Source organism: Lepidochelys kempii, chromosome 1 (assembly GCF_965140285.1).
Source record: "Lepidochelys kempii isolate rLepKem1 chromosome 1, rLepKem1.hap1, whole genome shotgun sequence".
NCBI classification, from domain to species: Eukaryota; Metazoa; Chordata; order Testudines; family Cheloniidae; genus Lepidochelys; species Lepidochelys kempii.
In genome coordinates this window covers 45740435-45760876 of record NC_136380.1, presented here as the reverse complement: position 1 = coordinate 45760876, position 20442 = coordinate 45740435, and the positions used below count along the sequence as shown (strand labels likewise).

General features: G+C 43.2%; 1 protein-coding gene, 1 long non-coding RNA gene and 2 other non-coding genes across 5 annotated transcripts; 1 reads left to right on the top strand and 3 right to left on the bottom strand.

Moving 5' to 3' along the window:
- Positions 1–2770: 2770 nt before the first annotated feature.
- RPL21 (ribosomal protein L21) lies at positions 2771–7623 on the bottom strand. Of its 2 annotated transcripts, none has more exons than XM_073340530.1 (6): positions 7563–7623; positions 6581–6659; positions 5850–5911; positions 4744–4856; positions 3681–3831; positions 2771–2898 (listed from the first exon to the last, which is right to left on the bottom strand). In XM_073340530.1, the coding sequence occupies exons 2-6, from the start codon at positions 6645–6647 to the stop codon at positions 2809–2811; spliced, it is 483 nt and encodes a 160-aa protein (XP_073196631.1). In that variant the 5' UTR covers positions 6648–6659; positions 7563–7623; the 3' UTR covers positions 2771–2808. The 2 variants fall into 2 exon arrangements, with proteins under 2 accessions (XP_073196631.1, XP_073196641.1); XM_073340540.1 differs by having other exon boundaries at positions 7518–7594.
- Positions 4550–4682, bottom strand: LOC140905644 (small nucleolar RNA SNORA27). Its single transcript, XR_012156890.1, has one exon. It is a non-coding gene; the product is annotated as a small nucleolar RNA SNORA27 (small nucleolar RNA).
- LOC140905690 (small nucleolar RNA SNORD102) lies at positions 5056–5132 on the bottom strand. The gene has a single exon (XR_012156929.1). It is a non-coding gene; the product is annotated as a small nucleolar RNA SNORD102 (small nucleolar RNA).
- A 202-nt stretch (positions 7624–7825) lies between the features above and the next one.
- On the top strand, positions 7826–20079 carry LOC140910181 (uncharacterized). The gene is made up of 2 exons (XR_012158447.1): positions 7826–8077; positions 19780–20079. It is a non-coding gene; the product is annotated as an uncharacterized LOC140910181 (long non-coding RNA).
- Positions 20080–20442: the final 363 nt, after the last annotated feature.

Here is a 20442-nt window from a genome sequence, read left to right as displayed (position 1 = left end):
TGATCAGCCTTCCCTTTAATGGACCAAATTCTACTTATTTACAGCTGTCTTTTTTTTTTAATGCTATAGGTACAAAGCAGGGGAGAAACCAGGCCAGTGAATATTACAGGTACTGACACATGCAGACCAATATAATCAAGTCATACTCCTCTGGCTTGGAAGTGACTCTTTTTATAGTTACATTTGTAATCAAAACACTTTACTTATGCTGGCATGCATTGATATTTTAAGATTTGTGTATTTCCACCAGTGCAAATGTGAATCATACTTTTTTAATTGAAAGTGAGGTAATGTATCCAGATAAGTGGAGACCAGAAAGTAGAAGTATGACTTAAAAGAAGCCCTTGTCAGCCTTGAGCTTTGAAATCTGTAACCGCTGGGTGTGTGTAGTGGGTGGGGGGAACTGGACAGAATTAACATGCGATTCACAATTGTAGAATACACTGGGACAGGGGTTCTCCAACTTCATTGCACCGTGATCCCCTTCTGACAATAAAAATTATTACATGACCCCAGAATGGGGGACTGAAGCCTAAGCCCCCCTGAACCAGAGGTGGGGATAAAGCTGAAGCCCAAGGGCATCAGCCCCAGGCAGCAGGCCTGTAACCTGAGTCCCAACATGCAGGGCTGAAACCCTCAAGCTTTGGCCCTAGGCTACAGCACATCTAAGCCAGCCCTGGTGACCCCATTAAAATGGGGTCTGGACCCAGTTTGAGAACTGCTGCACTAGGTCTATCACTGTATTTTGAGCCAAGTGACTTGTACTCAGTGGATGGAGACATGTGGCAGAGGAAAAGAAGGACAGAGAGGAAAGGGTGCATGGATAGGAAGAATAGGTAAGAGGGCAGATGGGTTGGGGGCAATGGTGGATGAGCAGTAGAAATGGAGGAGTAAGGATAAAAGAACAATGGTGGATAGAAATGGGAATTTGAACAAAGTGGAACAAAGTGAAACAAAGGCAGAAGCTGAGCTGGTGGAGGCCAGAGGAAGAGTACTGTATGAATAGGTGAAGCAAGGCTGTGAGTGGTGTGGGTAAAGGCACTGACAAGATATGGAAGGATGCAAGCAGATGAAATTTGGGTGTGGGAACAAAAGGATTGAAGGTGAGCTGTTCCAGAGGCCAATTCAATTCTTCAGAAACTTCCTGTTTCTCTAACATTTTGCCTGTTAAGCACTGCTTCAGAGGGGGGATGATATGGCACTAGTTGTACAATTGTGATTCCTCTGTGCAACTCCTACAGTGCAAATCCTGAAGATGGTGTGGAAGAAAGCAGGGCCATCACCATTTACCCCACAAGGATATACACTACTGCCCCTTGAGGGGTTGGGGGTATATTGCCTGAACTAGAGAGCATCAGGATAGAATTCCTCCAGCACTTCCCTTGAAGCAATATAGATTTAATGTCAGTGCTGATCCCACAAGAAGCAGATGGCTAAAGGTGCTATTTTTAGTTGTATTTAAGGTGTCTACTCAGTAGCACAGCTGTGGCACTGCAGGTGTAGCACTAGAGGGTAGATGCTATCAAAGTAATTAATCCACTTCTCTAACTACAAAAAGAATTCTTCCATCAACCCAACTGTCTAAACACAAGTGGTTAGTCTGACCAGCTGATCTAACTACCTCACACAGCATGAAATCTTTCACTGCTAAATGATATAGCTAGATCAATGTAATTTAGGTGTAGACCAGACCTTAAGAGTACAAGTATTTGACTCAAGGGAAGCTTCCCTAATGGGTGAATTAGGCTGCAAGTAGTAGTAGAACTGTTATCACACTTGTAAGGTATGTAAGCGCACAAGGAAAAGGAGTATAAGGTAGCTGATTTTAGATATAAATTGAAAGCTGGCTTGCAGGTGAAAATTGGAGGCTGGTTATTTTGGAAGATTTTTTTTGGTGCAAGGCTTATTTCCTATACAAACTTCATTTTAATTTTACTAGTTTCTGGGGACCTTATGTATATAGGAATCTTCAGTGCTGTGGATCTGACTAGCACAGGAAGGAAATTCTATTCCTATGCCTTAGTATATCTGAATACCATATACTATCTTCCTTGAGAACATTGTGAAAGCCACTAAAGCAAGGACTCTGGAACACCTAAGTTTGAGCAAAGGCAGACCTCACAGAACTTAAGGCTTACAGGAGAGATCTGCTCTTGGAGAGCATCTCACCTTTCGTGTATGCATACAGCTTTGTTTTACAAACCTTGTTCTGACAATGTTGAAACACTTAACAGTTTACATACAACTCAATAGATTAAGATGTCCATAACAGTCAGCTAACTACACCTAAACTGGCTTCTATCAACTCTCATACAGCTGAGTCACTTTAAGATAATCAAGTAAATAAGCTAGAAAACACCTAATGATAATCAAGTAAACAGCTAAAGATTGTAGTATGACATTAAATACTACTTGCTGTTTGACAGTGCCTAATAAGGCAACATGAGTGCCATCAAAGGTGAATAATCCTTGGTAAGGATACAGTGGTCACTAATTCAGACTAACAGGCCCCTGATTCCCCCCCCTTGTGTATTTAGTAAAAGTCAGAGACATGTCATAGGCTTCCAGGAATTTGTGTGCTTGCAACCCAACTTATTAATACCTGTGACAATCTTAACCTTAATCATTGGCATATACAAAGCATAATGGTTAAGATACACCTGTTTAACAGTACAAGTGATATACAGAATTTTTCCTTCATTACCCAAAACTGATCTATAATCCAAAAAGTATAATTTAATGAAGGAAGATCAATCAACCATCACTCACATTTTGTCTTAAAGAGACAGCTTTATTTTTTTTGTTTCCCTATGCCATGAATTCATAGGGAATTGGCTCCAGCAGCTCTGGCTCTTTGCCATTGGTTCTCACAAAGTGTGCTTCCCTGGGTGGAGCAGGCTGTAAGCAAAAAAAGGCAATAACCATTAATATGACACACTCAAAGTAAACCTGATTTAAATTTTTTAAAATGTTTAGTTTGCAGTTACATTAGCAATGTGTAAACCAATTCTATTGTGTAATGTAAAGTTTCTTTTCATATGATTCTATTAAGCTAAATGTATTTCCAATCTGACTGCTTTAATGAAAATATTTTCGGTGCTACTGAGTAGTTATAGAAGGGGCTCCCCCCCTTGTAGTGAGAGGGAGTAGTCAAGTCAACAGAATTATTTTATCAACCTACTGGGCATTAGGTCATCTTAACTACATCATTTAGGGGGTTATGGATTTTTCATATCTCAGAGCAGTGGTCCAACACTGCCCATGGGCACCATGGTGCCTGCTGGGGCATTTGTGTGCCCACCTACTGACAAGGAAGTGCTTCCACTGGACAACCTGCCATCAGAATGCCGCTGCTTCTTGGCGGCATTTTGGCAGGTGGTAGTCTAGTGCCCGCCACACTCTTCTGGGAACATGAATATGCTATTGCAACAGAGGTTGGGGACCATTGCCTCAGAGCAATGCAGCTGGGTTAACCTAATTTTTTCTAGTATCGATCTACCTTAAACAAATCAGTGTTTATCGTCTTTCTCCCACTTAAGCCTGTCTAGTATAGGCACAGAAACCATTAGTAGCTTGTCCCCCTCCTTCACTAGTGTCTGAGGAACAACAACACTCATTTACATGGTAAGGCAGTTTGAGTCTTATGTCATAGGTGTATTAGTTCAGTTAACAAACAATACCTGGCGTTTCAGTTCAAACCAAGTGCCTTTTTCCTTCGCTTCCTTTTTCTTCCTTTCATTTTCTGTCACACGCTGCAGGAAGCTGTCTCTGCTCTTAGAATGCTTAATATGCTCAATACGCACATTAATTCTCTTGGCAAGAATCTTGCCCCTAAGGGAAGAAGCCTATTTTGAATCTATTGTAATTATAAAAATGTGTAAGACAAATACTGAAGCTCATTTTAAAAAGTCCCAGAAGCATGACTACATAGCATTTTTCTTAAAAGGGCTGTTGCTCAAAACACACGGAACTGTACTCAGATTTTTCAGTTTCTACAACAGGGTGTCAGTAGCAGCCATGTTAGTCTGTATCCACAAAACCAGGAGTACTTGTGGCACCTTAGACTTAATTTGAGCATAAGCTTTCGTGGGCTACGGCCCACTTCATTGGATGCATAGAATGGAACAGATACATACACACAAAAATATGAAAAGGTGGAGGAAGAGGCTAAGATGAGCTATTTTCAGGAACAAAAAAACTTTTGTAGTGATAATCAAGATGGCCCAATTAGACAGTTGACAAGGTGTGAGGATACTTAACATGAAGAAATAACTCTTAACCATGTTCTAATACCTCAAGACTAATACTCTTGAAGACTAATGATTCTCTCCTCTGTAATACAGGGACAAACAGTTGTATCATCTACCACTGTTGTAGGTCAATCCACACAGTCAGTTGGTCCAGGGATAAGTAAGCGCTGTACCTTATTTTAGTGACTATACTATATTATGCCCAGTTGAATAAAATTAAGAAAACATAATGACCTTTAAAACGAATTTAGTATAAATATGCTAGCTTGCTGAACTCTTCATAATCTTGTTTAACAGTCCAGTGTTTCCCCTGACAGGATCCAAGCCAAACAATCATTGTTTGCTTGCTTGGGTTTTAAAAGGACTTATTTTACCCCAACTGAATGACCAAGATGACAAGAAATGTCTACTTGGCAAAGTGAAAGAGGGGGTGTCACTACAGTTTATTTTTAAAATCAAGTTTCACCCAGAGGAAAGTTTAAAAAACACTTACTTAACCTGTTTGTTTACAATAATGCCAACAGCATGCTGAGTAATGTTAAATACCCTTCCAGTCTTGCCATGGTAACACTTGTGGGGCATACCTTGTTGAACAGTACCCATGCCCTGTTAAAAACATACAAGAGTAAGACCATTAAAATAAAGTGAAGCCATTCCACTCTAAGCTTTAATGTGGAGAATAGAGTATAAATCTGACATTCTTAATTTTATGGATATCTTGGAAGATGTTTACAAGTTTGCTTTGAGCTACTGAAATCATCACAAGATATCTGAAATCTATTAAACTTCTCTGACAATCCTGGCTTGCTTTCAGTGCCGGTGAAATGATTTGCTCATTTTGTTATTACCAAAGCAATCGCATGAGACAGTCATCATCAAGCTCCAGAATGTCAAGAAGCTTAGACTTTGCATCCTTAGCTTTCTCAAAAAGGCAAGTCTTCTCAAAAGTTTGTATACTGGAAGATAAAAGTAGAATTCTTCTATGGAGAAATTCAATATCCAATGCAAAAGATAATTTAAATTAACACTACGGTTGACTTTTGGAGCACAAGTTCAGAACTGAAAGTCACACTGCACTTATTATATATGCAATCAAGTACATCCCTTAGTTTATTTCCCAGATTTTAAAACATTCACTGCTTCCGTCTCTGTGCATATACTTTTAATATATAGACTCCCCAAGCAACTCTACCTGTATCTAGGATTGCAGGTAGGAGCTAAAACAGATCTGCTTTGCACAATAACCTAGAAGTAAAATTTTGGCTCTGTTAGGCCAATAGAGAGATGCAGACTGAGTTGTTACTGCTATTTGTATATCAATAACATCCAGGGGAGCCTGCAAACATTAACCTGGGTCCATTGTGTCAGACACTGTACAAAAGAGTAAAGTCTTCTCCTGAAGATGTCCAGCTTCCAGACATCAATTCCCAATGAACATGCAGAATGGAAGAGACAGCTGCTACAGCAACCAAAACAGTCCCTTAATTAATGTTTACATTCTCAGCCATGTTTTTAAAATATATACTACATTACTGTTCTGGCACTGAATTTGTTATAGACTCTTATTTCATCTTTGAATTATATTATACTATTAGATACCTTGATGTCCACAATATCACCCTTCTTGTAGATTCGCATATAGGTGGCCAGAGGGACAACTCCTGGGAGGAGGAAAATACAAAGTTGTTTCATAAGAGAATCATTTTTACTAAAAAGTGGTATTTCTCAAACTCATCTGAAAAAGCTTAGGTGACTAGAAATGGAAAAGCCAGCCATCTTTTCACATTTAAAAAAGTGCACTTTAAGACACTACAGCTAATTCAAGTTTGGTTTTAACCTGATCAGTGTAGAAGTTATAAGATATTACACAGTAAGATTCTCTCTCCCCCCCACCCCCCAATTGTTAGCTGGGTAATTGGTGTTGCCATTGCCTTTTGGTAAGAGCAGTTTGAACTTGTCAATTTAATTATATAGTTTTAAGCCAGTACTCCTAATACTTATAACTCACTTCCCCCTTCAAAGCAGTTCTTATCCTATCTTTACTAAAAATGACAAGTACTGTAACCTATTTTCAAGCAGTCAAAAGATAAGGTAATCAAAATTTGAAGTACAAGATAAAAAGGCAGCTACCCCATAGGGAAAAAAAGTTTATCAAATAAAAGCAGTGGCTATGACAGTATTTTGTTCTGCATTTTTAGTTGTCTCCTTAAATACGTTCTTAGTGCAATGTTGAGGAGAAATGGTTAACACAATGCTTGAATGTCTTTTTAGAATTGGCTAAACTCATTATTGCTATGAATGCAGGTATCCCTAACACAAGCTGTACTTACCATGTTTGCGAAATGGCCTCGAGAACATATAACGTGTCCCTCTCCTTTTCCCCTTTGTGTTTGTCATTTTGGCAAACAGCTATTAAAAAAAGACAACTCAGATTATCCTCATGTATTTGCCACCCAGTGCTATTCAGGTCTTGCAGCATGCTTAGATCTAGTGTTGTTCATAGAATATCAGGGTTGGAAGGGACCTCAGGAGGTCATCTAGTCCAACCCCCTGCTCAAAGCAGGATCGATCCCCGACTAAGTCATCCCATTGTTTTCAGACTATACTCCAAATTACTGAAACCCCTGACAAAATCCTGCGTGTTGCTTAATACTTCCAATAAGAGCTTTATAAAAGTTACTAGGGGAAAAAAGTGACAGCTTTGTCTAAATGAACTAGGTCAAAAAAATATTTTAAACTAAGCACAACGGTGGCAGAGGGAGAGATATTCGCTATCCGATCACTTAGAGACACTTCACCCCGTGCAGACAGGCAGCTTGCCCTGGCGTCACACTAACAGTTGAATGAAGTGGACGTACAGGTACGTGGCCCCTTGGCAGACCTACTAGGACACAGGCGGGAGACCTGCGCGCCCCCTGCACGAGAACGGGGCGGCTGAACAGCGGCCGCTGGCGGAGGCAGGGCTCGCTCCCTGGCCCCAGCCCAGCCCCGTCCCGCCCCGCCGGCAGCTCCCCCACACCAACCCGTGCAGCCACCCCCGGGCCCCTTTCAGGCCTGTGCAGCGGCCTCCCCGGTCCCCCGCCAACTCGCCCCTGGGCCTGTGCAGCCGCCTCCCTTCTCTGTCCCGGCTCGGGCTGGCACGTAGAGCGGCCTCCCGGGCCCATGCAGCCACCCTCCCCGCCCTGCTGCCGCCTTCCAGGCCCAGCCCGGCCCCCATCCGCTGCCCTCCCCGCCACCCAGCGGTACCGCGGCCGCGGAGTTCCCTACCCGCTGTTATCGCAGCGTGACAAGAGCACTACTTCTCACACATACCTACAAAATGGCGGCTCAGGCCGAAAGGAAGGAGGCGGCGCCTCCCGGGCTCTCTTAACGGGGGACCTCAGGGGCTGCCCGCGCACTGCCTGACTATAAAGCAATCGAGGGCGGGGGGTAGGGGCAGGACAACACTAGCGGCTAGGAATTCACTGTGCGACATACTGGCCCTGCAGCGCCCGACGGGGGAGGGGGGCCGCGCCATCGATTGCAAACAGGCACATGGATGGACAGCCCGGGAAGTGGGCTTAGGAGGGCCACGTGACGTGGCGGGTGGGGGTGCTAGTCTCCGTCCATCGTCCGTCTCGCGGGCGGGGCCAGCTTGTCCTGTCGCCGCAGGACGCTGGGCGCTCTAGCACCCGTGGGAGAAAACAGCGGCCCGCTGTCGCCCTGTGTGGATGGTTCGTTATGAGTCTGTGGGTTGAAAGTCAGGGCAGGCGCTGCGCTCTGTGCACCGTGTCAGGGTGGCTCCAGTGAAGCCTGCGAGTTCTGTCACCCCGCGGAAAAGCCTCGATGTAAATAATCAATTTTAATCAACTTTTCCGTTTATATTTCGGATCTTTAAAGTGTATTCTCATTAGTTGATATAACCATGAAAATGTATTGATTTACACCTCAATAGCGCCTTTACGTGGGATCTGGTATGTCGTTTTGTTAGCTAGAAGGGTACACTTGATGCATTTATTTAAGTAATTGTAGAGCTTAATAGTTGCAGGTTGTTATTAATTGTATTTTTTTAGTATGTTAGAGAATGGTAAAGGATATTGCTTATTTACTAGATAATTAACTTTTTGCTCAGGAGTTGTGTCAAGCTGCATTAGGGTGGTAACTGAATTTAATTAAATACACAAAACCGCATGTAAAACTCACGTTCATTTAAAAAAAAGCAACCTTAAATGTTTTGGATAAAGTTCTCTTATCAAGACATGTTTCATATTTACAGGTAAAAGATTTATTAAACAGAGGGATTAACTGTAGTCAGAAGGATTATTTCAGGTTAGCCTGGGAAAATTTTCAAATATGCCAAAGTGAAAGTGACTGGCATTTAAGTTTGCACTTGCCTATGGGCTTGTCTATGCCACTGCAGTACTTCTTGCTTCAGTGTAGACATTCACTACAGCAATGGGAGGAGTTCTCCCATCAGTAGCTAATCTACCTCTCTGAGAGGTAATGGGTAGGTCAGCAGAAGAATTTTGTCAACCTAATGCTATCTACACCAGAAGTGAGATCAGTTTAACTATGTTGTGTATTTTTCAACTTCTGAGCAACATAGCTGGGTTGATTTAACTTGTGAATGTAGATCCTGGCCTAAATCTTGCAAATGAGACAGTCCGCTAAACTATTAAGCTGTCCTTCAAACTTTAAAAACTAGTAGATTTCATTCTCTCTGTCCGTGTTTTTATCATAGACTGGAAGAGTAAGGGTATGTCTACACTATGAAATTAGATTGATCTTATAGAAGTCAATTTTTAGAAATCTATTTTATACAGTCTATTGTGTATGTCCCCACTAAGCGCATTAAGTTGGTGGAGTGCGTCCTCAATACCATGGCTAGCATCGACTCACAGAGCGTTGCACTGTGGGAAGCTATCCCACGGTTCCCCCCAGTCTCTACTGCCCATTGGAATTTTGGGTTAAGCTCTCAATGCCTGATGGGGCAAAAACATTGTCATGGGTGGTTTTGGCAGTCTCCCCTCCCTTCCTCCCTCCGTGAAAGCAACTGCAGACTCTCATTTTGTGCCTTTTTTCCTGGCTTATCTGTGCAGATGCCATAGCATGGAGCCCGCTCAGCTCACCGCTGCTGTTGCGAGCATTGTAAACACCTCATGCATTATACTGCAGTATGTGCAGTACCTGGCTAAGAGACTGCAGCACGAGGAAGATTGTGAGGAGGACATGGACACAGATGTTCCTGAAAGCATAGGATGGGGCAACTGGGTCATCCTGGTGGCAGTGGGACTGGTAGATATAGTGGAATGCTGATTCTGGGACCCGCAAATAAGCACAGACTGGTGGGACCGCATAGTCTTGTGGGTATGGGATGATTTCCAGTGGCTGTGAAACTTGCATGTGTAAAGCTACTTTCCTGGAACTCTGTGAGTTGCTTTCCCCTGCCCTGAAGTGCAGGAATATCAAGATGAGAGCTGCCCTGACAGTTGAGAAGCGAGTGGTGATAGCCCTGTGGAACCTTGCAACACCTGACTGCTACCGGTCAGTTGGGAATCAATTTGGAGTGGGCAAATCTACTGTGGGGATTGCTGTGTTTCAAGTAGCCAATGCACTCATTGGTGTTCTGTATCAAGGGTAGTGACTCTGGGAAGTGTGCAGGTCATAGTGGATGGCTTTGCTGCAATGGGTTTCCTTAACTGTGGTGGGGTGATAGACGGAACACACATCCCTATCTTGGCACTGGACCACCTTGCCAACTAGTATATAAACCGCAAGGGGTACTTCTCAATGGTGCTGCAAGCACTGGTGGATCACAAGGGATGTTTCACCACCATCAACATGGGATGGCTAGGAAAGGTGCATGATGCTCACATCTTTAGGAACTCTGGGCTGTTTGAGCAGCTGCAAGAAGGGACTTACTTCCCCGACTAGAAAATTACCGTTGGGGATGTTGAAATGCCAGTAGTTATCCTTGGGGATCCAGCCTACCCCTTGCTCCCATGACTCATGAAGCCTTACACAGGCACCCTGGACAGCAGTAAGGAGTAGTTGAACTATAGGCTGAACAAGTGCAGAAGGGTGATAGAATGTGCATTTGGATGTTTAAAAGCTCGCTTGCGCTGTTTGCTGACTAGGTTAGACTTCAGCACAACCAATATTCCCATTGTTATTACTGCTTGCTCCATAATGAGAGAGAGTAAGGGGGAAGATGTTTTTGGCATTCAGCTATGCCCTATCAGTGGAGGAGGACTGCATGAGCTCAGAAAACATGTCATCGTGAGTGCTTTTTTTTTTTTTTGGCCTTCTAATCTGCAATAACCTCAGGGACAGAGAGGATAGGGGAGTATAGAAACATTTGCACCTGCAGGGGGATAAAAAAAGGGGAGTAAAATTTAAGATGATACATTTGAGAACAAAAGGGAGACTTTCAGTGAATCAAGCAATTCACAGAGGACAGCACATGTGCTTTAGGTACAAGATCGCATTTTGCCTTTTATATTGAGCGCCTGCTGGTATGGTGACATCACACACGGCTGGGCAACAGAATTCAGTTTCCAAGCAGCCATGGTGAGCCAAAGGGTATGCTGGTTTGGCTTCTAACGCCTTCATAACAGGTGGGAATGTTTTCAAACTGCAGCGTCCTTCTTTCCTATAGTAAGCAATGCTGGTTGGGTTTGCCATTTAAAAGGAGAGGCTGTGGTTTTCAGGTGGATGTGCAGCACACACCTCCCACCCCCAGTCTGCATGGCTATTTGGGATAATCCCTTCACCCCTCCCCCTGCTACATGGCTATGGGATGATCCCTTTTAGCCAAGCAAACAGCCCAGCATGAATGGGGTCCTTTTACTGTTCCCTTACAAAAATTCCCCTATTTCAAGCAGGTGACTATGAATGGTATCACTCTCCTGAGGCTAACACAGAAAGATAAAGATCAAATGTTGCTTGAATGCAGCCAAAACCTAGGATCATTTGCTGCTATGCTTTGTGCTGCAATGATTCCAGACTACTTGCTAGGCATTGTAAAGTGGAGAATGAAATAAGGCAGCCCTCCCCAGAAACCTTCTGCAAAGGCTTTTGCAGTAGAGCTTCACGGAGATGTCCCTGGTGGATTCCCACTCCATCCCCAGACTTTTCCAGTAGCTGTACTGACCATAAATGCATCCTAAGTCTTCAGGGCAAGTCACAAAATATCAGGGTTGGAAGGGACCTTAGGAGGTCATCTCATCCAACCCCCTGCTCAAAGCAGGGCCAGTTTCTAGTGTTTGCCCCAGATCCCTAAATGGGCCCCTCAAGGATTGAACTCACAACCCTGGGTTTAGCAGGCTAATGCTGAAACCACTGTGCTGTCCCTCCCCCCCAAACATTAAACTCTGTTGCTTTTAAACCCTGTACTGTAGTTACAAATATGCACTCACTAGAGGTGTCTTCTCTGCCTTCAGGGTTGGGGATCCTGCTTTGGGAGTGTATTGGCTCCAGGGTGATGAAAAGGTCCTGGCTGCCGGGGAGAACTGCTTCACTGCTTGCCTGCTGTGCATTCTCCTCCTCCTCATCCACAGAATCCTCCTCCATGTTGCAGGAGACTCCCCCCTTGCTGGTGTCCATGGACAGTGGTGGGGTAGTGGTAGGGTCCCCCCCAGAATGCCATGCAGCTGATCATAGAAGTGGCATGTGTGGGGCTCTGACCCAGAATGACCATTTGCCTCCTTTATCTTTTGGTAGGCTTGCCTGAGCTCCTTGACTTTCACACGGCACTGCTGTGTGTCCCTGGTGTAGCCTCTCTCCACCATGCCCTGTGAGATTGACATATATTAGCATTTCTTCTTTTTGATCAGAGTTCTGCCTGCACAGATTCTTCTCCCCATACAGCAGTCAGATCCAGTCTCTCCTGTTTGTTCCATGCTGGAGCTTGTTTGCAATTCTGGGGGGGACTGCATGGTCACCTGTGCTGCTGAGCTTGCCATGCTGACCAAACAGGAAATTAAATTCAAAAGTTCCTGGGGCTTTTCCTGTGTACAAATTTAACTTTGTAGGCAGGAAAGCATTCTTTCTTCAGTGTCTCTTGAAGTGCTTTCCAGATTTAAACAGCTTCAACAATACAGTAGCAATCTCCCCAAAGTTTGTCCAAGGCTATAAAAAGGAGGTTCCATTATATTTAGCATATCTTCTATGTTTCTCTTTAGTCCAATATTGAATACTTTGGCTCATAAGTAGACTCCGTGGCTTGAGCACCCATGGGGGGGGGAAAGAAAATAGTGGGTGCTTGGCACCCACTGGCAGCCCTGTTGATCAGTTCTTCCTCCTAGCACCTCCTACCTGCCAGTAATCAGCTGTTCAGTGGCGTGTAGGAGGCCTGGGCGGGGAGGGGAAGGAAGAGGCATAGCAAGGGCAGGGTGTTCAGGGGAGGGGACGGAGCAGGTATGGGAAGAGGCAGGGAGTGAAGCAGGGGTTGAGCACCCCCAGGGAAACCAGAAAGTCGGTGTGTCTGCTTTGGCTACGATAGTTCCATCTACAGGCTGTCCTTGATTTTATGATGTTTGACTTACGACATTTCTGAATTGACACACTGATTTGACTTATGACAGTTGGTTTAGACTTTACAATGCTTGGTCCCACAATGGAGTGGATTGTGGTTCTCAGTTACGACTTACAATGCAATTTTCAGGAACCAATTGTGTTGTAAGTCTGAGGACTGCTTGTATTTTATCAGATCAGGCCAGTCAACTGCTGAATTCCATTGTGCATCTTGAGGAAGAATTAGTCTGGATCCTCCTGCTCTCTTCAGTGAAGCTGAAGCAAAGTGATTGCAAAATGCTGCTATAACAATTTCAACATTTTCCTTTATCCCTGGGGTTGCACTTACGTCTTTGGTTAAAACATTCATCAAATGAGCACTTACCCATATGTTGTAAGTTTCAGGTTCCCCTTAAGAAATCTACGAGATAATGCTCATCTTTACTACATTTGCAGCTTTGCCTATGTACTTGACACTTGAATTTTTGATCATGTTTTGTTATAGCTCTTACTGCTACTTCTTTTAAGTATTCTGTTGTATGAGCATTTTCTGATGTATCAATTTTCTGTAAGATAAACAACCCCATCTTCTGTTGTCACAGAAGCAGATATTACTGGATCATTGTGTACATTGCACTGCCTATCAAGACACAGATTAATGGATTTCCTGTCAATGGGTTTTGTGGTTTTTTTCCCCACACTATTCAATTTCCTTCTCATAGATGGTATCTAGCAATGTCCACTCTGCTGGGTGGAGTGTAGCCTGTGTCAATGAAATGTTTGTTCTGAACGAGATGAAGTGGGAAATTAGTTGCATAAATGATCCAAGCAATCTTTTCATCTTTAGAGTCTTGCAGGAATTTGCTGGTCCTGATACTCATCTATGGTTTTACTGGATAAAGAAGAGTCTGTTAGAAAATAAAATTACCTGTATCAAAAAACAAACGTATGTTAGTTGCAGCAGTGCTTGTGGTACCAACAGATAGCTCTGAAGTTGTAGACATTGCAGATGATGGATGTTCAAAACTCGTTATATCTAAGCTGGACTCAAACAAAATGGTTAAAAGTCACTGACTGTTACTCGGTGCACTGCTTTACAAAAAAAATTGTTAATGAAATATTCCTCCTGTTGCAGCTGTTTTTACCACTATTTAAATGACTTATTCTAAACCTAGTTTTATAGGAAAAATCATAAGGATTATCTATTTAAACCCTTGTCTCTAGTGCCATACTAAACAGATTGTAAACAAAATCACTTTTTAAATGTACAAGTTCATAAATGCCTAATAAAATTTTAGTTTTACACAGGAAATCTTCACCTAGGATATTTGATAATATTTAGCAATAAAAAATCTCAGAAGTCCAACAGTAAAAATATAATGGATAAATACTCTAACAAAATAAACCACTTATATTTTGATCAAACATTTTGACAGTCATAAGTAATCCACTCAAAACACAAATGTATCATTTTCTAGCATAGTAAAACATGATAGGCAGTCCATAAGAGAGGTGCATATATAAGTTTACTAACCAGTTGATCCAAATTGTTTAAACATGGCCACATCATCTCCAAATTCATTGTCTTTGGAGGAACATTTGTCATAATGACAGCTATGCCTTGCATTTCTTTGTTGCACTGTTCACATTTGGTGTATGTTCCTATTTTTACCAATAGATATAGGAGTTTCTTGAAAACATTCCCAAATAAGGTCTTCCTTACAACCTGTAGCCTGGCCCCCCCGGCCACAATTCCCAGGTGTTGAAATCAGCATTAGAGACTACACTCTGAAAAGTGTTCTCTTCTTCCCACAGTGTCCTGCTTTGATATCAGTGTTGCTCCTTTCTGGTTGCACACTCCTTCTCCCTTGTTACATAACTGTCATTGCTAGTTTCAGAAAAACAAAAGAACTAACAGTCCAAGACTTCTGGTCATGTCACCCACATGACTTTTTTGCACTGCAGTAGTTTGTTTGTTTGGAGACAGAGGGAGGCAGCTGAGGAATTAGTGGATTTCTGTTTGAATCTCTGTTTGTGTTTATACACACACAAGGAGACAGAGCAAGGCCATTTACTTTAAGTTCCCGGAAGCAAGAGCTGGTAGATACTGTGCAGATCAGTGTTTTTCTATGATCTGGGAGAGTAAGTTTCCATGGTGGGTGGAGCCAAAAATATTCATAATTTGAGGACTGAGCCAATCAAAGCTCAGATAGGGAGAAGTTATAAAATAGGAGTATGAGACCTCCCAGGTGGCTCAGTGTGTGATCCTGATGAGATGTGATGCTGTTTCCTGGAGTCCGAGGCCAGGTCCCAATGCCTATGATGACATGGGCATCTGTTGCTTCCAGTAGCTAGGGTGACCACCTTTGTTAGATGGAAGTAAGGGGAAACCACATGAAAAATAAGGGACAATGCTTTATTTTAAGGAAAACACCATTTCCCTTAGCATATCATGTATTTCCTCTTCAATGTACATTTCTACTGCCCTCAAGTATTAAATGGAAGTTTGATACTTATGTTTAAATGCTCTTATCAGTCTTAATACATGTCAATACATCTTAAAATGACAGACAGGTGGTCACTCTGAGGGACAAATCAATAAAATAAGGGATGGGTGGCCTCTCTATCAGTAGCACAACCCTTGGGTCCTCCACAGGATCAAGCCCTTAATACAGTAAAATGTCCTATTCTGCCATATTTATAAACCTTGACAAATTCTGAATTCCTTACCCTCCCAAGTGAAACAAAACTAGGAGTGCCCATAATCAGGGAAGGAAAGGAGGGGATTGGAGTGGGGCCAATTATCAATGGGGGACTGTGCCTCCCCAAACAGCCTGGCATGCCTGCCCACACTCTATCCCCAGGCCCACTCAGAGTCTTGCAGTTCCCAGTGCTCTGCCCTGGCTGATTGCAATAAAAAAATATTCAGAAGTCCAACAGTAAAAATGTAATTGATAAATACAACAAAATAATATACTAGTTATATTTTGATCACAAACATTTTGATGTTCATAAGTAATGCCCTGGGTGGCCACCTGGCGCACTGGGGCTCAGAGCAATGTGCCTATGCTGCCTGGCCGCCCAGCACTCTGGGGCTGGTCACCTGGTGTATTGGGGATGCTGTGACTGCACCGCTGGGGATGCTGCAGCTGTGCCGCCCGGGGCTGGGGGCCAAGGTGGGGCTGCTCTGGGCTCCTGCAGGTGGAGGGGGGTTAGATGGGAGGGCAGGGGAGCGGCTTCAGGCACGAGGGAGGAGCTAGGGGTTAGCCTCCTCAAAGCCTGGGATACCAGCCACCCATGCCCCTACTCATTTTTGTTGCCCTTTTCTGAACCTTTTCCAATTCCAATGTATATTTTTTTGAGATGGGGTGACCACATCTGCACACAGTGCTCAAGATGTGGGCATGCCATAGATTTATTCAGAGGCAATAGAATATTTTCTGTCTTATTATCTATTCCTTTTTAATTATTCCCAACATTCTGTTACCTTTTTTGACTGTCGCTGCACATTGAGTGGCTGTTTTCAGAGAACTATCCACAATGACTCCAAGATCTTTCTTAAGTGGTAACAGCTAATTTAGACCCCATCATTTTATATGCATAGTTGGGATTATGTTTTCTAATGTGCATTACTTTGCATTTATTGACAGTGAATTTCATCTGCCATTTTGTAGACCAGTCACCCAGTTTGTGAGATCCCTTTGTAGCTCTTTTCAGTCTGCTTTGGGCTTAACTATCTTAAGTAGTTTTGTATCATCAGCAAAATTTGCCACCTCACTGTTTACCCCTTTTTCCAAATTATTTATGAATACGTTGAATAATACTGGGCCCAGTACAGACCTATGAGGGACACCACTATTTACCTCTCTCCATTCTGTAAATGGACTGTGACATTTACAGCCCTAAGGTCAGGGCAGCACAGCCTAGCAGCCAGAGTCCACAGAGCCACCCTTAGGTGCAGAGCAGCATGGCCTAGCAGCCAAAGCCTATGGGGGTGGGGCACCTACCAAAGGGTGTGGCAGCCCCAGTACAGGGGCTCAGGGCCTCCCAACTCCACCAGGCCCCAAATCAGGGCCCTAGCAGTGGCATAGCAACTAGCCACTGACTCAGCAGGGGGGTCCTACCAGAACACACTGAGGTTTCCCAGGTGGGACGTACCACTTGGTCACCCTCCCTGCATCACTTTCTACTACAGTCTGTGCTGGGGTCTCTCATGAGACTTCAGATTCTCCATGGTCAGCTGGGCCAGTCACCTCCTATGGCTCCTCCAGTCACCAGAGTTCAAGCAGGCCCAGGAAGGTTCTGATCCCTGGCATAGTCAGGGGCTGTAGCTAGCCCTCTGCAGGCACTTCCCAGACAGGTCCTTCCCCTACAGCCTCTAGCCCAGAATTAGCTGGGCTCCCTCCTTTTATACTGCTAGAGCATCTGGAGCATGCCCAGTCCTGCCGGGGAGGTGGGACTTCTGCTGTCAATAATATGGGCTTAACCCTGTCTGGGCTAGTGCGGCGTAAGCAGACTCTGTCACACTGACCATTTATTCCTACCCTTTGTTTTCAATCTTTTAACCAGTTACCAATCCATGAGAGGACCTTTCCCCCTTATCCTATGACAGCTTATTTTGCTTACTTTGCAATCACAGAATCAAGCTTGCATGGGGAGCAAGATAGATCCAAATGTCCAAGGGGGCTGTCTGTGACTCCATGGTAAGATTGTTCTAGAGCTTTAGCAGTTCACACTTGTTACTGGTTTGGTAAAATCTAATTATAGATCATACAACCGGTTTGGGGTTTCTCCCTTGCTTTTTGACAGTCTTCCCTGAGATTGGCACTCTTGTTTGTAAACCACTCCAAACAGCGTGACACCCACTTTCAGGCTTCTAGCTCCCTACCAGTTTCTCGGGTGGAGACCCATGTGTCTCTCCCTCCTGGCCAGGGTATCTCCAGGCTAAACAGTTCCCTGCCTTCACTGTGTTGTTCCCAGCAAAAGACAGGCTACCTAGGCAAGCTTCTCTTGCTTTCTCTTCAGATACTAACAACAGAGTGATTGCCGACAGTTGTAAGTTACCAAACACCACTTCCTATAAAATCCTATTTTAGTCTGAAGGAAAAAGCACTACAGAGAAAACATTTAAAACAACAAAGGAATCTACACACATGCTAATAAGCATACCAGAGATCACTCAGCCCTAACATGAGCTCTGGTAGGAGCAGTCCTTCATAACCCCACCCTGTAGGTCTGCTTGTGGTTTCAGGATCATCAGCTTCCTCTCAGAACAAGCACACACATGGCATGTTTAGTCCACCCTTTATATAGTTCAGGGGCCTTTGATCTGGAATTTCCAGGAGCAGGTAATTAGGAGACAATGGGTCTCTTCCCAGGATATAACTTCAAAAGGCCTCCCAAGTATCTCCTAGGTGCTCTTGCTGAAGTTGAATGTCTTGCTCACCTTGCACCAGAGGTTAATCAGAATTCTGTTGTGTTCCTCTAGATGCAGGACGACTTCTTAGTGCTGGCCATATTAATACATGTGAGGGTTAACTGTGATTCTAGTTGAGCAGTCTCTATGGACATGGGTAAATGCTAAACAGCCGCATTTGAACCAGGAAGTTGCTTCTGGTTCCTGGGAAGTGAGTGGGAAGTTTTGGGATGGAAGGACTGGGAACCAAATCCCAGGAAATTGTGATACAATGTTGCTGCACTTGCCAGTCCTGAATCTGGCAAAAACCCAAACTTGAGCTGCGGCCATGTTGCAAAATGCCTGGGCTTTCACCTGCATCATATAAGAACGTAAACATAAGAATGGCCATAATGGGTCAGACCAATGGTCCATGTAGCCCAATATCCTGTCTTCCAACAGTGGCTAATGTCAGGTACTTCAGAGGGAATGAACAGAACAGGCAATCATTGAATGATCCATCCCCTATTATCCACTCCCAGCTTCTTGGCAGTCAGAGGCTAGGGACATCCAGAGCATGGGGTTAGATCCTTGACCATCTTGGCTAACAACCGTTGATAGACCTATCCTCTGAATTTATCTAGTTCTTTTTTGAACCCCGTTATACTTTTGACCTTCACAACATCCCCTGGCAATGAGTTCCACAGGTTGACTGTGCAGTGTTTAAAAAAGTACTTCCTTTTGTTTGTTTTAAACCTGCTACCTATTAATTTCATGGGGTAACCCCTGGTTCTTGTGTTATGTGAAGGAATAAATAACACTCCCTTATTCACTCTCTCCACATCATTCACGATTTTATATACCTCTATCATATCCCCTTTTAGTGGTCTCTTTTCCAAGCTGAAAAGTTCCAGTTTTTTTAAACTCTCCTCATACGGACACTGTTCTATATCCTTAATTATTTTTGTTGCCCTTTTCTGTACCTTTTCCAATTCTAATGTATCTTTTTTGAGATGGGGTGACCTGAACTGCACACAGTATTCAAGATGTGAGTGTACCATGGATTTATATAGCGGCATTATGATATTTTCTGTTTTATCTATCCCTTTCCTAATGGTTCCTAACATTCTGTTAGCTTTTTTGACTGCCACTGCACATTGAGCAGATTTTTTTCAGAGAACTATCCACAATGACTCCAATATCTCTTTCCTGAGTGGTAACAGCTAATTAGGCCCCATTATTTTGTATGTGTAGTTGTGATTATGTTTTCCAGTGTGCATTACTCTGCAGTCACAGTGGCTCTGACCCCTACCAGGGTTTGCAGACCTGAGTCCAGAGGGATTCCTGACCAAATCAAATTAACTTCTGTGTGGACAGCTGGGAGGGCTTGGACTTAAACCTGAATCAGAGCCTGGGCTTAATGTGCTATGCAGACATACCCTTGCAGTCCAGAGTCTCACCTTCCAAAATGAAGGGTGACTTTTGGTCTCTGAAGCTATACCCAGTATTGACAACTTGAATTATTAAAAGATCATAAACCAGATTTCAAAATATCATAAGATTGGCTTTACAATACTTATATGTAAAAATACATTGAATTCTTTTCTTTTTATTTGTCTTCTATTTTTTTTTAAACTTTAGGGTGTGCTCAGACTACGTTTTCAAGCTTTGGACTGCAACAATGTGATCTAGAAACTTATTTTTAAAAATGAATGAAAGATTAAATTCTCAAATAATAATCACTTGTATCTAGTAACTGGGGCCTTAAGTAAAACATCAGTTATCAGAAGACTTGCGATAAAACAGCGAGAATTGGCCGCACTTCTTTTCACTACAGACATGCCACTTCTTTTCACTACGAGAGAGAGAGAGAAAGTAATAATGGTGGATTAAAAAGAAGTAAAAGTGAAAATTAATAAAGGACAGTGATCTACCCCTTGATCCCTGTGTGCCTCAGTTTTTCTATCTGTGAAATGGGGATGATAATGCTCGCTTACCTCACTGGCAGTTGTAATTGATTAATTCATCAGTGCTTACAAAGTGCTGTGAAATCCTTTAATGGAAGGCATTCTAAGTAATGTAAATGTTAATACTATGACATTTCTGTCCCAAATCCTGAAGTCCTTACACCACATTCTCATTAACAGTGTTGCCAATCGCAAGCCTTTAAAAATCAAGAGTCCGGTCACTAGAAACCATGAGATTGGCTTAAAAATCATGTGATTTTTTTTTAAATAATATGTGGGTTCTTTTTATTTGTTTTCTAGTGTCATTGCCTTCAGGGTTCACATTTTCAAGCTTTTT

What these genes read in the sequence shown, in the direction of transcription:
- RPL21 (XM_073340530.1), bottom strand. Translation starts at nt 6,647, where the DNA reads ATGACAAACACAAAGGGGAAAAGGAGAGGGACACGTTATATGTTCTCG. An exon ending in GAGGCCATTTCGCAAACATG is followed by an intron (nt 5,912 to 6,580) that starts GTAAGTACAGCT and finishes TCCTCCTCCCAG; the next exon opens with GAGTTGTCCCTCTGGCCACC. An exon ending in GTGATATTGTGGACATCAAG is followed by an intron (nt 4,857 to 5,849) that starts GTATCTAATAGT and finishes TGTTTTTAACAG; the next exon opens with GGCATGGGTACTGTTCAACA.